Source organism: Echeneis naucrates, chromosome 5 (genome assembly GCF_900963305.1).
Source record: "Echeneis naucrates chromosome 5, fEcheNa1.1, whole genome shotgun sequence".
In the NCBI taxonomy this organism is placed as follows: domain Eukaryota; kingdom Metazoa; phylum Chordata; class Actinopteri; order Carangiformes; family Echeneidae; genus Echeneis; species Echeneis naucrates.
The window spans coordinates 12,359,610-12,376,257 of record NC_042515.1 but is presented as its reverse complement, the minus strand read 5'-3'; the positions used below and the strand labels follow the sequence as shown (position 1 = coordinate 12,376,257).

Below are 16,648 nucleotides of genomic sequence, written 5' to 3'. Positions count from 1 at the left end.
AATATACATGTATATGTCTATATTGAAAGGTTCATTTGATTATATGTAAAAGAGACAACAAAAAGGGCCTACCTGTGCCGGGAATAAAGCAGGTTGCGTGCATTTTGCCAATGAAAAGCTCCAGGCCAATAATAGCATAGATGATAATGACAAACAGGACCAAGAGGGCAATGTGAAGGAGAGGGACCATGGCTTTAATGATGGAGTTCAACACCACCTGTAAACCTATGCAAAGGATGAAAGGGACATTATATGAGGCCAGTCTGCACTTGTATATGCACAGCCTCTATCAATCTGCATCAATGTAAGTACCATAATTTCCGGATTATACAATGCTACTTTTCTCCACACGCTATGAATTCTGCGGCTTAAACAACTGTGCGGCTAATTTATGGATTTTTACGGGTTTTCAGGTGCACTCTATAGTCCAGAAATTACGGTATACTATTTTCTTCATCAAATATATTTTCAAAATATGCAACAACAATGTATTCTGCATGCCTTCTCCTTTTTCTTCATCACTGTCAGCATCTCTTTTTGTGATAAGTACTGCTTTATTGGCAAAGTTTTAGCCATTTTCAGTCCATACATTATAAGTTCTACAGTACATCCAGAACAACATTTAATTCAGAAATGTGTCAGATGTGTTTACACTGAGTTTGTTTGTTTTTATGAAACAGAGAGCTCGTGTCTCTAGGGCACTGATGTAGTAGTTGAAAAACAGTCCTCAGGGATGGCACATGGACCATCTGGCCCCGACCTTTTCTGGGGAGAAGGAGTAAGACCATTATACAATATGTAAAGAAATATGTCCTAGATGTTATATATTGGTTTGCACTACATGTGTGTTGGTGTGTGGAGCTAAGCAGCTCTCATTCTCACTGGGTACTCCTGAGACCAGCCGCAGGGGTCGTAGCACACGGAAGGCTCGAAGGGCTTTAACATCAAATCCACCTGGTTTACCCCCATGCCCATGCATCGACGGATTGATGCTAGCTCTGTCACCTTCTGGCTTCTCCTCTTTGGTCAAAAGCTCCAAGACAACACTGAAGAGTCTGTCAGAAAACAACCAAATGAATTTAATCTCATGACGAAAATATCGGAGTGCGTGCATATGAACAGTGCATCAGTCTGTCTAATTTTATTAGAGCTGAAATGAGGTTCAAGTTGATTTATCATTTGTTCATAAATGAAATGAAAATAATTACCAACTGTTGAAATAATTAATTATTTCAATCCATTTTTAATCAAGACAATCCTAAACATTCAGCAGCTACAGTTTCTACTTATTTTTTTCCTTTCAAAAGTTCTGTCACTCATGACACTGAACTAATTATTTCTGGGTTTTGAACTGCTAGTTGACATCACCTCGGGCTATACTATTAATACTATTATATTATATTCTGAGATGAGTTCAATTCTTCAAGCTCAGTATTTGTTAATGACAAACAGTCAATTGCTCCCTTCAGTGATGGATTTAATCTAATTCTTTTCTGCAGCTTGTAGCTGACACTGTCAGTGTATTTGTGAAAATAATTGTTTCCTAAAATTATTCTTCATTTTGCCTTTGAGCCATAAAAATTTTAACAATTTGCTATGAGCACCTGATATCACAAGCAAAGAGCAAGATTACTTCACATACCAAATGTAATGCCAACAGATGGTAAAAAAAAAAAGCTGGTTACCAAACAAACTAAACAACCATATGCTTGGTGTTTTTGAGAATGTGAAAAAAAAAAAAATTACCAGTTATTTCTTTTCCCAAGAAAATGATTATAGCTACCATACTATGCCATACAAGTCATTATAAAGTCTGGAGAAAGGCTGAGTGTTCTGGCCAATGCAGATACAGCAGATAAATGCAAAAGTCTCCCACTGCAGTCCTAAATTAAAATCAGCTGTGAACAAATCTCTCACCATGACAGTGGACGCTTCATTATAGTCAGTTAAACATTCTTCACCTAGCCTAGAGGGGAAATCATCTCGACACATCACATCAAAGCTGTGGACTAAAAGTAGTGAATGAAGCTGCCAATAGGGCTGGAAGGAGTTCTGAGGGCCTATAAGCACAGTCTGCTCAGACTTATGTTACACTGACTCACAGCTGTAAGATCGACCGCTTGCCACTGGGGTTTCATTACTCACCTAGTCATGTTCAAACCAAAGCCCTTCACATACAAACACCTTTTTTACTGAGCATACCAAAGAAAAGCCATTTTCACACGAGTGATAATTGTGACTGTGCCACCAGTGAAATCAGATTCTGTCTCCCATTATCTCTCCTCAATGTTTATTTCAGTGATTTTATATGTTTTAGCTCCATTATCAAATATCTGTATGGTGCTGGGTAAACAGTGGGTGCAGTGTGGAAAGTGAATAAAACAATACATTCTATATCATCTGCTAGCTCATTTGTCGAGCTAACATGTCCTTTTCACTATTAATTACCTCCATTTCAAACTATGTTTAAATTTGTAAAAAAAAGAAAATTGCTATTTTGTGATTTTACTGTTAGCAATTTGTAATTAATGTAATGATATTGATAAATATTAAATACCTAGCTGACCACTTGATTTTAGACTTCTTCTCCATTAGAAAAAAATTATGCCCTACAAGTCTTTTCATGCGTTTCCATGTTTTCATTTTCCTTTCAGTGAATATCAAAGTTGAGAGATTCAAACATACAAACACATTGAGAAAGCTGTGATAATGGTCTGCACCTTGACCTTGGACATGGATTTATAAAACAGTTTCAGAACTATATTGATTTATATTTTGACATGACATAATGCAGTGATTTAGCAGCAATGGTCACTCTCCACAGCAGGAGCAGCAGTCTTTGCATTTGACTGCATGGCAGATCAACCTTGCATGCTGCATAAAGAGAGATCTGACCCAGCTACCCACTGGACTGTGCATATTAGAGGAGAGATAGAAACAAGAGAGGAGGAGGAAGATGGAGGAGAGAAAAAAGAAGGTGTGATAAGTATAAAGATGACAAGAGGAGAGTGTACAGGAGATAGGAATGAGGACAACATGAGGTGGGGGAGTGTAAATCATGAAGGGGAAGGTAATAAAGAGCTGTAGAGACAAAACAGAACAGGATGGGACAGTCAGTGAGAGGAGAAGAGGGAGAACGATGGGAGGGAGTGTTGGAGAAGAGATGAAGTATGGAGAGATGGTGACTCACTCCAGTAGTGGTAAAGCTCTGATTTATTCTCTCTGTCTTTTCTGGGTCATATACTGTGGGTGTATGAGGGTCTCTATTAGCACTTGGCCACTTGGAGCAGAGGCTTAAGCAACTTTAACTGTAACACTTATTGCCTCCCTCTGAAACACTGTAAACTTCGACTGTCAAACTAAGATTGAAGTGCAAATTCAAAACCATCACTGAAATAAAATAATTCACGTTCGCAAACAGACATATCTGATATGACATCTAATAGGGCAGATGCCACGTTTCCTTAAAATAAATGAAATAAGTGAACTTAAGGACTTACCCGATGACAACAATGACGAAATCCAGCATGTTCCATCCATTTCTGACATACGCATTCTGGTGCATCACCAAACCATAAGCAATAATCTTCAGAAAGGTCTCAATTGTGAAAATGATGAGGAAAGCATACTCAACTGTTTCCTATGGACACAAAAAACAGAAGAACTTGTGAATAGAAGTTAGATATCACAGTTAAAAAAAAAAGCAAAAACACACACACAAGCATGGTATTAATAGAGACACAAAGTGCAACTAAAGAAGCACACACAGATGTGAATGGGAATGTGAGGAGTAAAAAGAAATAAATATTCTGTGGAAAGACATACAGCATTAGTCCAACCAATCTATAGTTTTTATACACATCGCTTTCTGATCCACTGATGCTGAGAATGCATCAGCATGTGTTGTTCAATTCCTCCCAAACAGCAGATCATCGCTCTGTTGGTCATAGGCTTAGTGACAAATACCATAACTGAACTAAATTGTTGTGGCCCCAGCTGACCTCCAGGCACTTTCACAGCTTCCTTAAACACCTAGAAATCAACCAGTACTTTGCAGATTCAATGAGAAACATTTTAAGAGAAACAAAAACTCTATCGTAAGCTATTATCACACTTACCCTTTATTAAGTCTGAGACAAAAAGTAAAAAGACTCCTTCTGTTGAAATGGGTCTTGAACAACATCACTTAACCAGAGCAGCAAAGTTTCACTTTGTCCTGACCTCATTCTGATCAGGTCTGGATTTACAATATCAGAGAGTATTTGACCAAAAGTGAAAACAGTAAAGGACAAAAATTTTTGTGTGTGTGTTCTAATAATCAAAGTCTGCTAATGCACAAAATAGCAAAATGCACATACAATATATTATTATACACATAATAACCTCTAATAACCTCCCGCTCTGTGTTCACTGTGGATACCATAAATGCAGGAGCAGTGTGGGCTGCAGGGCTCGTTTTCTCAACAGTTTACTGTCGATTGTGAGAAGCACTTAGCCCAGAATGAGAGACATGGGCCTCTTTGTTACTCAAGTAAAAAGGTTGAGTTAAGCTCACGGCTGGTGTCTGTACAACAGAGCATGCTCGCGTGGCAGAGAGAACAGGACAATCCACATTAGCATGGGTGGAAAGTGACAGAGACACAAATAAACATTAATATCTCACATTAATTTATTTGTGCTGTAAAGAGACTTACTGTAGTATGTCTTCCTTTCTCATTTAGCATATAAATAATATCAACACCTGATATATTCCCTTCACTTGCTGTTATTCTCTTTGGTATACATAATGACATCACACATGATGCACTCGTGCAAACAGAGACCCACACAAACACGCAACATGTTAATGTCCTAAAAGGCATGCAAACAGCACACGGTAAAAACAGGGAAAACAGTGTACCACACAATATAATATGGTCCTCCTCAACTCTCACAGCTGATCAGTGTTCATGTCCACAGGTATAACTCAGTCCGTCTCACACACTGGCAGAGCTCAGTTCACCATATGACAAAGGAGGCTTACTCATTGAACCAAGCATCCCTCTACAGTATATGACATGTCATGAGACTGAGCCAGGCAGACAGCAGTAATATAAACCTATGAAGAACTCAGATGAGTGTGTTCACAATGCTCAGGAGGCCCTGTGTATCTACCTCCAACTATATAGAAAAAAAATCTCTAATTTCATTTTGTCTAACAAATAGAGTGTAAATGGTGTCATAAAAAGCAATTACACAGCTTGTCTTGCAATTATTGTGTGGCTGATTGCACATAACTATTTATTATCTACAAAAACTCTGATTTAAACTACAGACTCCTGAAGTGAGACCAGGAAAGTGAATATTAATCACAGTCCTCTGATGTACTACAGAAATTCAAGATGAGACACGATGCTTAAATATTGACTGTTGTTTCCATAACTACAAAACCAGCCAGAACATATGCTTAGCTGAGCTAATGATGAACACAAAAGCTATATCAAATTAAAGAGAACAAATTCAAGCCTACTCAGTCCTTCAAAAACAAAAAAAGATAATCAATTCTATTCTACATGTAGATGAAAACCAGTCCCAATACTACAAATCTACATAAAAAAGGTTAAATTAATGGAGGGATGCCTTCAAGCTACTTCAGGCAGACAACTTGAATTGTTCTGCCAAACTCGTATCACATATCCTATTCTCCATAACCATCCTCTGGTCACAGCCTCTCAATTTCGCAGTCTATTTTCTATTTAAACTGACAAGTCCCCCTACTCTCCCTCTGCCTGTAAATTGGTCTGCTGTGGCAGTAATGCTACATGTTCTTCAGCCCAGCATCCACCTGACGGCTAAGACGCATTGTTCAGTATGTTTAGCCACTACTTTACGTATCCGTGTAAACTATCTGCAGGGAGTCAGAAGGTCGGAGCCTCAGCGCCAAACATATAACACGTGTTTACTTTTGCAATAAATATCTAAAAATGTAAGTTGGCTGGCTGAAATGAATTACATCTACCCAAAGGCAACTGCACCTTACTGGACCTGGACTGATGCCAAGGTCCATCATTATCCCTATCATTATATATCTATTAAGTCATGACACGCTGCTCTGTTGCTCTATTTTGGCACTTTATTGGTTTAAACAGCAGAGTACAGAGATTTTTCTTCCACCTATGGGACTGGTAAAAACAAACAAACAAACAAACAAAAAAAAGATATCAGAACACAATGATACCAAGAGTCTACTCAACCTGAAATTAATGGGGATCTAATTCTGCTGATCAATGTATGATCAGCAGAATTCCAACGATTCCTCTGTGTTGTGGTTAAGAAAACCAGGAAATATTCACACTTAAAAAATCTTGATTGTTTGTTGCAGCTGAAATATTTGTTTTTTGCTCCTCTAGTAAATAAATTGTACATGTCTACATTGTACATTGTCTGTTTCATGTATTCTGGTATTTTTCCACGTGACTACCTGAGAGTTTTGTGTCACATGTACGAAAAGCCACATCTGAGTATGTGGCAACAAGCCCAGAGTAACATGAGTCAGAGTGACCTCATGCATGTTTGATATCAGTATGCAACGAGAGCATTTACAGGCAGAGCAAACACTACAAACTATAAAGTAATACCAATGTCAAAACAAGCCATATGTAGCACAGCAGACAGTACACAGTACATACAACATATCAGCTACACAACACAGCAGCCGATACACAGCTGACTTGACTGAGAACCAAATAAAGCTTTGCAGTTTTCAGTCAGGGGACAGTCTGAGAGCAGATAATTCCTGAATGTAACAGAAACGTAATAATGTCATTTTGGATCTGATTCTACACACAATAAGCAGGTATATATTTTGTAGGACTTCCCACATCACTCTGCCACACCTCCCTCCCACATGCTCTCTCCATCCTTCACCAACTCTTTCCTTCATCTGTCTGTATAGATCAGTCAGTGCCATCCGGCCAAGTCAGGGGGGTGAGGGCAGCCAGCATTTAGTGCTTCTTCACCACCCACTCCTGCAGGTTTGCACATTAAATAAGTGTACTTGGGAGTGCAGTGTGTGTTATTTATGAGGTTGGTCTTCATCTTTTAATAAGGTCTGGTACATTAACAGCTGATCTTACAATATGTAAATTAACTTAGACATAGAGCATTTTCATCCACCCTATTTCTCATTAGGAAAGAGTTTGCTGAAACTTGTGGGTTACAATGTTCCAACAGTTCAATAGCCACAGAATAAAACACTGACTACATATAATAATCTATCAGCAACAAAGTGTCTTGCTGTTTTTGAACGCATCAATTCACATCCAGTATCCCCACTGCAAAAAACAAGACAATATTATGCGTTCCTGTTGTAACGCTATCTTCTTTACAACTATATAGCTGTGTTCATGCATTTGAGCATGTGCACTGTGTGTAGCATATGTGTAGACACAGGCTTTTGTGTTCTGTGTATGTGAAGTACTATGGGGGCGGGTAGGAGTTGTGTGAGGATGTGGATGTCACACTGCCAAGGAAAACACTACAAGTGCAGGTCATACCCACACTACCAAGTAAATATCTTCACAAAGAAAGAAAACATTACGCTGAATAGTTGTTGCATAAGGTGGTTGCTGATGTATTTCTTAGTTTTGCCCTGACGTTACACAACAATTGAACACAGTCACTGAATCTAGATGCAGTTGGGAGTTTTTTTGTGCCCTAAGTGCTGCAGGTGTCAGAGACCACAAACTGTGAGTTTTGACCTTTCGTCTGTAAACACAGCACAACCTGTAGACAGCAGCCCTGTTTCAGAGATTCCACCTGCAGAGGTTGCAGAGATTTTTAGATGAGTTTTAGATGGTGAAGTGAGAACAGAACCATCTAGAACCATCAAAGCTTCTCTTGATGTTGTTTAATTGTGTTAGTGTATCCATGTGACTGTTAAGGTGGATAAAGAAGCACATTTCCACATTTGATAATGAAACACTGCAGCACCAGACAGAATATTGCATTTTGGTTGAGCCAACATACGCAAATATGCACAGAAAATGACACAATTCTCAAATGAAATGTAGAAGAGATGTGCTCCTTCTTCCACATCTTTTTAGATTTGTGTCTCATCTGTGCAATTGTGAATGAGAAGAGCACAGATTTTGTCTGCAGACTTGTCCATACAGAGCAGTAGATATGACAAACCACAACAATGGCTGAGCTCAGGAAATAAATAAATAAATAAAAAGATCACCAAAAGCCTAACTGGCTCTAAAGCACCTTGCTGCATATCAACCAATCAGCTCGGTATATCAGTTTTGTTGAAATGTCTTATTATAGATTTTGGCTCAGAGAGGCGCTGGACAATACTACACCTCAGTCAAATATTTTGCAGCAAGTATCTGTACTACTCAACACCGAAGTCAGCTTGTCAGGATTCATAAAGGACTTTCACGGGAAATTGTTGAACAGTCGAACATGAGCAGAGATCTCCATCGCTCTCTGGTTTTGTGTCTCATCAGCGTTTAGTCTGCAACAACTGTTTCCATTTTCACTGTTTCTACCGCATGATATATTCAACTCTTTCACTATGGAGCCTCACTACCCACACACACTCACACACAACCACACGTGTAAGCATGTGTGCACACACACTTTTGGAGAGACAGCCAAGTAAAAAATACAAATTTAAATAAATATTTTGATGCAACAATTACAGTTTAATGTGGGTTTAATGACAGCAAATTATATGATAAAACATATAACTGCCCAAAAACAGTGTAACCATAGGAGAAATGTTCCCATTATTGCAGCACTGTGTTCATGGCACAATATGTTTTAAAAGCATGCCAACACCAAACCAACCTGTTAAAATTCAAAGCTAAAGACCAAAAAAAAAAACACTGGTGTGCAGCTCTCGGTGCACAGTCTACACACTCACTGTTTAAACGACGGCTTAGTAATTTTCCTGTGCAAGAACTGCGTGCACATTTACCTAAACGTCAACCAATAGTTTCAGTGCAAACGGTGAGCAAAGGCATGGAAATTATTCCTGATGTAAAGTGAGAACAAACCAAAATGCAAATGCAAACAATAGTCCTGGACTATTTCACAACAGCATAACTAGCACATGTAAGCTATGATGGCTACAGACACACAGGGAAATATAATTTAATCCTTCTTATTCACCTGTTTAGTTTGTTTCTGTCAGTAACATTCGTATATGCTGGAAACAAACCCGCCCCACCAACAAGGACTTTGTAGCGTCGTCGTTATAGGTGACATCTATTTTATTTATCCCTTTGTGTGTTTTGTCTGGCATATATATATATATATATATATATATATATGATATATATAAATCAAAGGTAGACTCATTCTCTGCTTTAAAAATGGCTGTTTGAAACACCTGATATTGATGCTCTCCTGTTGTACTTCATCATGGAGACATTTTTCTAAATATCCGCACAGCTCTGACCCTCTCCTTGTCTCTCTTTCACTCTTGTCTATGTTCCTAATTTACACAAAACACACTTGCACAAATTCACCCAGTAATACACTTTCAAGATAATGAGCAAGGACAGTACTATTGTGAGGCGCAAATGAGCAGTTCCATTAAGTGACTAAACACATACTTCTACCATCATCTCTATGGGACTCCACAGTCCAGACGCGGCTGCTTGTGCCAGCCATTAAACACAGACAGTAACTGCTTCATCTCCAACATACATGTTCTACAGCACAGCAGTGCAACCAAAACTGCAGGGACCTCAGCAGGACAACATATATGCTTCTATAACATCTGTATTCATAGGAGCATTTTAATGGAATGAAAGGCAATACCATGGAATTTCACAATGAAGCGCTTACTGACTGTGATCAGTTAACAGGCACTGGCTTTGAGTCACAAGTAATGTCGTCTTCTTTATTGATAGATGCTCATTTTGCAGAGCAGTGTTTGCATCAATAACCCAACAGAGGCTGGCATGTTAATGCAACTGTTGAGCTATCGAGTTACTGGGTTAAGACTGTTAGGTTGAGAAGGGAGATTGATGGTTGATTTTTGTGGTAGCTGATTTTTCCTGTTTGCCAGTGAAGCTGTTTTATGTTTAGAGGTTGTGATGTGTGAAGTGAGGCAATAGACCTGTGATGGTTATTTGTGCAATTCAATGTACTTGTGATTGACAGTGTGTCATAGTGATGGTGTGTGCGTGTGTGTGTCTGTGTGTGTTGGGGGGGTGTTGTTGGTATTGTGCTATTATTGCTATTATTGGTGAAGTGCATTGGTAACACTGTGCACTAAAAGCATGCGACCTTTGTTGTGTTGGCTACAGCCCACAGCAGCCTGTGGTAAATCAACAAAGCTGCTAAAATGGCCCCCTGTCCCATTTCTTCATTAAGGAGAGATGCAATCATTTTATAAAGTTTAGTTTTCAATCACAGGCCTAACTTTTCCTCATATCAAAAAAAGTATGGCGTTTCATTTCTTAAGATAGAAATTTGCCTTTTTTGCATATAATTTCATGATAAATTGTAAGTGATCATAATATTCTATTCTCTACAAGAGTAAATAAATGAACTGAATATAACATTATGTCTTTAAGTCTTGTAAAATATGTTACAAAAGGATCGTTATGTCTGCCCTTTGTGTCATTTTTAACAAGTTTCACTGGTTCATCTTAAACAATGGAGATAGATGGACATTGGGACCCTTTCTAATCCTCCAACCTCAACACCCATAACCTGTTTTGCAGAAAACACATTTTCCTTCTTTTGATAACAGAAAATTTAAATCATTATACCAAAGAAAATCAGCTGTCATAAATATCCTGATTCAGTAATAAACCAAGCGTTCACATTTGTACCTAGTGTGTTTGTAGTCATACATTCAAAAATGATTCATATTTTATAGATGCTGACATACTTAACTGAAAGTGCATCTGAATATGAAACTGATTCAAGTTGAATGTACTCTGCTGGCAACCAAATTACCTCTCTGTCGGTTTGTCCATGGCCAGTTCAGTCTTTACATTACATGTCCTTTTGTCCCCAGTAAAATAAATCTAGCTCTGCAGCTCCAAAGTTGTGTATTAATAAATACTACATAAGACCAGACACAATTCACTGTATGCTTCTTTATGAAGGATAAGATGTATGAATCATATTCACCATGAAATAGTCATTGTTTTGCTTGGCTACGTTCAACAGGAGCTGCCTGGGGTGTTGAGTCTCAGACACATAAGAAATTACCTTAAAGTAAAGGCAAGAGGGTTGCAGACTATTTGTCTGTCCCCTTGATGGGGTGAGTGTCATGGGGACACAGTCATGTGCAAAAATGGGATGTGTGCACTGTTTGCTATTACGTTGGAATGACTTAACAAGAAAGAGCAATAAAGGAGAGGCCTAAGTAAGAGAGGAATTAAGAAATGCCAGTATATTCCTGACAAGGTTTGTTGTCTTCAAAGGCGCGTGTATATGTTCTTGCTACATCCTCTTACTCACTTGTGCCTCCTGGTGGTGGCAGGAACCCAATCTCTTGTCCTGTGTTCTGCCCGAGGAGGAAATTGCTTTCTATTTATAATGAGTTGCTGCATTTAACCAAGCCTTACTAACAATACGGGCAGGCTCATGCTATTAAGCCTGTATGACTTTGCAGCAATGCACTGTTCTGACAGTATCTCTGCAGCACCTACATACTATCTATAGAGTGCTGCGTGAACAAATGGATAGAAACAGCTTCCACCGTTCAGAAATTAAGGATAACTGAGAATGCGTTCTAAGAAAATACACTTAGTGAAAGATTTTCCCACCCACAGGCAGCAAAGTCAGTTTGTCTGCATTATAGTTCCAGGTTCTCTGTGTGCTGTAACTTACCACATCAATACCATGTTTAACTGCGTAACTGAGCCAACATACTGCTGCTGACTTGTAATATAATTTGATCCTTGCTTTACACATTAGACCTCTCAGCATCCAAGCTCAGGTTTCATAGCAGTCCTCAGTCCACCTGTGAGGCTGCAAAGCTAAGTAGTGTGAAATAGGAATCTTCACTACAGTCCTAACTGCTGCCAACTACAGCAAAACTAGCTCAGCTTTTTGCTCTGTAGCACTCCTCCTGTGAGTACAATGCAGCTTGAGTTCTGTAACACAGCTAAAGCCAAGCTGGCACACCTGCCCTACAAAATATTCCATTGTTCAACCTCTGCTGAAAAGAGAAAGAATGCATTATTCACCCTCTGTCATCTGATTTAAGTTTGGAACCGTAGAATTAAACCAAAATCCTGAGGAACCAATGCAAAGCTGCCTGTACTTTTAGACAACATTCAATCTAATAACTGAAAGCATAAAATATTTCTACTGAAGTTTAAGAAGACGTTATATGAGTGGGCAGGAAGCAGTTATACATTTTTACCTTTTTTAAGTTAGCTAAGGATTATTAAAACAAAGCCAGTATATGATACACTCATCAGCTTGTCCTCTCATCTCAATGTAATGATCTTGTTCATGGCGCATGTAGGCCATGTCAGTGACGTTCAGTTCTGGGCCATCTGACAGGCATTGCATAAAATGTATCATTCCAGGTTAGTTCTTAAATAATGTGTAAGATGAGATGTGCAGGTACGTTCCACCTTGGAAAGTGTAACAGTTTAGTTTGTTTCCATTGTGGTTGTGATTGTTAGAGTCAATGTTGTTCGATTGCTGCTCTGAGGCTTCCAGGCCTTTCTCTCTGCCACACACCTTCAGATGTGAACGCGTGAAAGCAAAGCTCTGAAAATATGCATGAAAGTAAATGTTTTGATGCCAATGTGCAAAGGGTCCTAAAGTTTAGAGACAATAAAAAAAAAAGTCACCAGTATGAGACAAGAACCTGTCAACGCTAGACTCATGGTCAATTATCAGTGTGAAGCCTGGCACATATTAGAGAGTGGCATCTGTCACTGAGAGCTATTTAGCTCAACAGCCATCTAACACACAATGGAGCTGCCATTCAGATGAAAGTAGCTTCTCTAAATAGTCAAATTAACACATTTTTTCTCTGCAGGAAAACTACAACACCAGAACCAAGATAACCCAATCTAATTGTTTTGTCTCTTGATCTCTGCTGTTAAAAGAGAGTGGGGACCTGTCTATGAAACAGATAAGCAGTATAAATTATGAATGAATAAATGTATACAAAAGAGAAACCTTTTCCAACACATGGCCAATTTGGAAATATCATAACACTGGGCAACAAGGGGATTAGATGTATTTTACTGCACATTCAAATTGAGATAACACTGTATGACATGGTCTGGCGGCAACAATAAAGTAAAGTGTCCAGGGTGGCCCCACCCTCGCCCAGAGTGAGCTGGGATTGGCTCCAGCACCTCCCGCGACTCGGAAACGGAAAAGCGGTAGAAGATGGATAGATGGACAATCTTCACATTTAATGTTGATTTCATTTTGAACCATTTAGAAACATAATTTAGATAATTTATAATCACATATTTGTTATCAAAAATATCTTGTTGTGCAAATGGTTTGTCAGACCAGCTTTGTAATACCTATGACCAACAGGCTCCAGCCCACAGTTTCAACAACTGTTGAAGAGTTAAAAAAAAAAAAAAAGTTTAAATTAAGCATTGATAATTCATTAGCACTGTTGGTTTCAGAATAATGGCTTAATACTATTTTAACACATAAAAGATTAAACAGAGCTGATTTAGTTCCAGTAGTTCTACAAATGTAAGGTCAGGTCACAATAGTATGGTCATAAGAGTACTGATACTCATCCAACGGGTCAGACTGATGTATCTGTAAACTAAAGGCAAAAAGAGTCGGGGGTGTACACAAAATAATCACTCTTCAGCAAGCACACTAATCATCTTTAAAGTCAGTTTTTGCTGCAGTTAAAGTATAGAGACATTTGTACAATGACTGATCCAACTAACCTCACACCATATAACTTAATTTTTTCCCCCATATCCATTAGACAAGTGGGCACATTTTCTTCCAGGCCACTATTTGGACAATCCATTCTTCAAGCTTCATTCCAAACAAAGCTTGACAACATGCTGTAGATGGCACTGTATCAGACACTGTAATGTCCCAGATGGCCCACTTTCCTCTGATACACCACCACGGTGTAAACAAACACCCTGAGGTCACCCTCCAGGAGGTCAAACTGAGAAGCAGCACACTTCACTAAAGTAGACCAGACACATTTTTAACCAAAGCTGTAGCTTATCTTGCACAGCGGGTTCACCAGCATAACAGTCAGAAAAGATTCCCGCCGGTCTTTTACAGCAGGCTGGCAACCTTTTTCTAACTTGTTCCCACTCTTAAACGAAGCTTTCAAGAACATTTGAATGTCTGCAGACACACTGTATAAGCTTCTCATGAATCATTGAACACAAAAACTAAATTGTGTTCATGTAAGGACAACATTCTGTGTGTCTATAAGGCTTTTGGAGAGTGAACTCATCCTAAGCTTTGGAACAATGCTTACAACACTACATCACCCATAATTTATCAGCAGGCATACATGCACAAGGTGCACAGTGGTGCAATGACGAGAAAATTCTAAAAATAGAGAGCTGAATAAAACCTCTGAACAGGAAAACTATGGCATGATAAAGCACCAATGAGGATAGTTGTCAAAGTGTTTTGCTGTGTGGGCACAGCAGATACAGTCTGTCTACTACTGTAAAATATCCAACAACTTCTTCATTGTGAAAACACGATACAATCAAACTTTATCAGCACCAGGGATTAAGATAATAAAAAGGCATTTTACAAAAATGGTACAGATTAAATTTTACCAGAAAAATTACAGTAATTGGCACTTAAAGAAAATATTTCCCTCTTTTTGTACTTAACACAAACATAGCACAAAAAGAGTGTAGCTATTCATTCAAAAATAAAAACCTTTAACTTAAGCCAGACAGCAAGAGGTTTTGAATACATCCCGTGTAAAAACACAGAACAGGAGCAACCCGACACTGATTGCTTTTGCTGATTCTAAGTAGAAACAACAGGCAGCTGGTGGAAGAATTGATAATATGAAGTAAAGACAATAAAAAGGGCTACTCACTAGGTCATGGTTTGTGGAGTTGGAATCATCTTCAGGGAAGGGGACATAAACAGCTAAGGCCATACAGTTGGCAAAAATAGCAATTAATATAAAGATATCAAATGGCCTGTGAAGAGAAATTAAGGAAAACACAGAATATATAATAAAGTTTCAATTAAATTACAGCCAAGTACAACTTTTATATAAAGCCATTGTAAAATCAAAAAATATATTGAACATACTGAACAAAAGCAATAGCAACCCTCCAACTTGATCGTTTGCCACATGTCAAAGCCAAAGCTTAATTTTAAGTTGCTGAAAACCAAAACATTTGCAATCCACTTAGCTAAAATAATGGATAGTTAAATTACTCAAAGTCAGTCTCAAAACCTAAATAACTGCATGCAAAAGGAAACTACCAGCCTAAAATTTATAATCATATAATCAATTTATAATCATGTCACCTATCTCCCATATTCAAACAGGATATAGCATTAGAACAACACAATAATAATGTCTAAACAGGCCAAATATTCAGGACAACTCTCAGAAACAAATATGCAGGATTATTGCAGTGTTGCATGCAGAACAATTTGGGATGCCCGACATATCTACAGCTGCATTCCCATTTTAAATCCCTGGTGCCTCCCCCCGCCCCAACGAACACACAAAAGTGGATAATGAAATGTAGCCTTGTGTTTCATATTAGGCAGTCATTTATACCATCTGATGGCTTTTGTGATGACAACAACTGCTTAAGCCACAAACCTAGCAGACCATCACACAGCTGTGTTGTGCCAGTGATGTTTGTCTACTACGCTACTGGTATTTTAAGGATTCAGGACTTTGACTCTGTCTTTATTGGGATCCATAATAAGTTACTTAAAAGGTTAGCTATCAAAAAATCTGTTTGAATTAGCTTTGAATTAGCTTTCAATACTACTCTGTTAATCAACAATAGTTGATTATCAGATTAGATATCTTTAAGAACTGCAAAACAATGAAATCTCAACTCTCCCATGTACAACTAACACCACATGGAGTCATTGTAAAGGATACTTCCACTCCACCAGGCTGATGCAGGCCCTTCGTATGGGGTTGTTGAGGTTGAGGCAGAACAGAGCCCTCGGTGGCCTGCTGTTGGCATTGCTGCCTTGTTTCTTGCTTTTGGCATACTGCTGCCGCTTCTTCTGTGCCAACGCACCTACAGGGATGGTAGTGGCTGCTGGGGCAGGCGGAGCAGGAGGAGCGGGTTGTGCTGCGGGGGCTGGAGCCGGAGCAGGGGCAGGGGTAGAGGCAGGAGGGGCCTCTGGAGCCGCAGTGGCTGGGTCTGGGGCAGGCCCGTTGGCGCTCATGGTGCAGGCGTGGCTCTGTGAGGAGCATCCAGCAGCATGGATCTGCCAGGGTAGACAGGGAGGCTAGAGGAGGCCGGAGTGGTCTGTCCAATGAGCTGGCACGTCTCCAGGGGGAGCGACTCTGGTGCTGCTGGCATAATTTGCCTCTGAGAATGAAAAGGTGAGAAGAGACAGCATTAGTATATTTTGCACCTTTTCTAACATTAAAGACATAACTGATATTGCCAAGCAAAAGCATAGATAGCACAGCACATCTGCCATCAAAGCACTTCAT

General features: G+C 39.1%; 1 protein-coding gene across 1 annotated transcript in view; it reads right to left on the bottom strand.

Annotated features, from left to right (window-relative positions):
* The window catches only part of cacna1da (calcium channel, voltage-dependent, L type, alpha 1D subunit, a), a 51,462-nt gene extending 35,088 nt beyond the window's left edge, over positions 1-16,374 (bottom strand). The window contains 5 exon segments of the mRNA XM_029502745.1: positions 73-225; positions 883-1,055; positions 3,501-3,640; positions 15,041-15,146; positions 16,079-16,374. Coding sequence (XP_029358605.1) covers positions 73-225; positions 883-1,055; positions 3,501-3,640; positions 15,041-15,146; positions 16,079-16,374 — 868 coding nt within the window.
* Positions 16,375-16,648: the final 274 nt, after the last annotated feature.